Here is a 2,587-nt window from a genome sequence, read left to right as displayed (position 1 = left end):
GCTACCCCCCGCCAGGCCTCCCTGCCTGCAGGGTCCGATTCAGTTCGTTTTGTCCTCGTGGAAGCCCTTAAGTTTTGTGGCAACCTTGGATGTTGATGTTTTGCGTGGCTTTTCCATTGCAAAGCAAAAGAAAAAGAATTATTATCACATGGTACTTCCTTGACAGGTTTTCGATTTCCAAAAGCTTCTCGTACGTTCGTGTGACTGAGATGCCCACCAGTGTTTTGGGTGTTTTCTGCAACAGCTGTTAAATAACCTGATGTATTGTTTGACTTCCTGCAGGCAATTTCTAAAGGACCAGACAAGTTGCCTGAATCTTCCCTTACAACCAGTTTCTAACCGAGACCATGTGAGTAGAAATCTTTTGAGTCTAGTTTTGTATTTCATGCTTGAAGCGAGTCTGGGCAGAAGAGGGTCCCCAGATCAGGGTGGTGAGTGCCTGGCCCCAAATGTGGTGCAGCCAACAGATTGGTAAACAGCTGGCAAGAAGCCAATAATTATTTTTTCAGAAGAACTTAGCGTGGGAGACTCATCCCCTGCCCATGCAGTGGTGGTGTTGTGTTATCATTCTTTTAACGACCTCTTTGTCACCGCGTGGATGTCGCTTGGGCTGGGGCAGGAGCAAGCTGTCAGGGTTTGACCGAGCTGAGCTTGGCTCAGGGCTGAGGTTCTCTCTGTTTCTCCAGGTTGACAGGAACGAGAAGGACGTTCTTGGAAACGTGGCGAAGGACGCCCAGAGGAACGGCAAGCTTGGGGCCAAATCCACGCAGCGCGCTGGCCTTGCTGCTCCGCAGAAGTCTTCAAATGCCTCCCAGAGAGCGGCAGTGGCTCGTCCGGAGCAGCTGAGGAAGAACGCCAAGCTTCCTGTGGGGCTTGTGCCAAGCGTGAGCCGCTTGGCTCAGACTGCAGAGAGGCTCCCAGCTTCAAACTCGGGTCACCTAAATCCAGAAAGGAACAAGAAACCTTCCCAGAAGACTGTCGCCACCCCAGCACCAGGGACTGGAGGTGACCAGCCCCATCCTGGGGCACCTTGCTCCCAAAACGAGGGCTTGTGGGACAGGCTGGTCGGAAACAAAGAAAATGTCCAAGCGCAAGCATCTGTGCGCCCCGTGCTGAACAGAGCTTTTCAGTCTCGTGGAAACAACCTCGAGAACAGGAGAGTCTGGGCTCACCAGCAAAGCTCAGCCACGATGTCAAGAACCGTCCCAGGCACACAGGACAGAGCTAGTAGCCGCCAGGCTAAGGAAGAGCCGATTCAGGATAAATTCAGGAAAACTCTGCCAGGCTCAAAGAGTGTGCCTCCGAAAACAAATACCAAAACTCAGCCATTGCAGCCCCCTCGGTTACTTACTGCTTCTGCCAATTTGCTATATAAAAATCCAGGGGAAAACCAGGGGAAAACCAATATGGCGAGGGGACCCGTAGGAAAGCCGCTCGGTGTGCCTCCAGCAGGAAATCTGAAGCCCTACAATAGGCCACTGCAAATGAAAATACCTCCCGCAAAGCCTCCACAGGCTCCTCCAACCCTGAAACCCAGCCTGAAGCCGAGTGGAACCGTGCCCTGGCAAAGGCCCTCGACTAAATTGGGGACAGACAGGAGGGATGTGAAGGTGGTGCCTCCCGGATGCACGGCGGCATCCCGACCGACGGTCCCTCCAAACCAGCCTCGCGGCACATACGGCTCCAGAACTCAGGCCAGAGCGAGCAATTTTGGGTGTAGGCGCGTTCCCAAGACCCCGTCGGCTGCAGATCGTAAGTAAGTAGCAGCTTTGGCCAACTGTCCTCGCCTCCAGGGGACAGCAGAGTTTAAACAGTTGTCTGAATCGGCACAAACCTGCTAAGACCAGGGGCCAAAGTCCCTTTATCCCCGAATGTCTGCTTGGAGATCAATGCCCCAGAAAAGAGGAGGGTGGGGATGAGATTCAGTGGCACCCTGGCTGCCTCTCCCACCCACCCAGCAAGGGGGAGGAAAGCGTGCGGCCGCTCTCCTCGTTTATCTTCAAGGTACGTGTTGGCCTGAGAGGGTTTTCCTTTGCCAGCCTAGAGCTCGGGTGCGTTTTTAGTACAGAGGTGCCAGTTCTTCCCGACCAGCTGAAGTTGGCTAGAGGGAGATTCCAAGGGAGAACAGTAGCCTGGCAAGTGCTAAAGGTCTGCTGGGGTGGTAACAGTGGTCTCTTGGTCCTTTGACAGGAAACAGCTGGAGGAGTGGTTGGCATCCAAAGGCAAGACATACAAGCGGCCGCCTATGATGCTGCTTCAGAAAAAGCAAATTCCGCTGTCCCGCAGAAATGTCAAGGAGAAAGAGAAGCGAGAGAAACCGGAGCAGCAACCCCTGGAGATGATCGACAGCATCTTGACTGAGTGCCTGAAGCTCGCTGAGGAGGTGGGAACGGGAAAGGAGCTGCTTGACCAGGCCCCGCTTCTCCCGGAGTGTCCCCGATGAGGGCTGGCCCTGCCCCGGCAGCACGGAGGGGCTGGGAGCGTTCTTGCCCGTGCTTGCCAGAGGGGTAACGTCACGCGTAGGAAAAGTCCTTGTGGAGTTCAGGATAGGTGGAAGGCACGTGGCGAGATGCGCTAATGGGGAAAA

General features: G+C 54.6%; 1 protein-coding gene across 1 annotated transcript in view; it reads left to right on the top strand.

The window, feature by feature from the left end:
* CKAP2L (cytoskeleton associated protein 2-like) overlaps positions 1 to 2,587 on the top strand; it is a gene marked incomplete at both ends in the record, with an annotated part of 4,558 nt that overhangs the window by 1,379 nt on the left and 592 nt on the right. The window contains 2 exons of the mRNA XM_009874004.1: positions 687 to 1,756; positions 2,191 to 2,383. Of these exons, the coding sequence (XP_009872306.1) occupies positions 687 to 1,756; positions 2,191 to 2,383 (1,263 nt within the window). The remainder of the gene's footprint in view (positions 1 to 686; positions 1,757 to 2,190; positions 2,384 to 2,587) is intronic.

The sequence above is a fragment of the Apaloderma vittatum genome, unplaced genomic scaffold (genome assembly GCF_000703405.1).
Source record: "Apaloderma vittatum isolate BGI_N311 unplaced genomic scaffold, ASM70340v1 scaffold25107, whole genome shotgun sequence".
NCBI classification, from domain to species: domain Eukaryota; kingdom Metazoa; phylum Chordata; class Aves; order Trogoniformes; family Trogonidae; genus Apaloderma; species Apaloderma vittatum.
The sequence above is the reverse complement of the archived record's forward strand: the minus strand, read 5'-3'. Positions and strand labels throughout refer to the sequence as shown.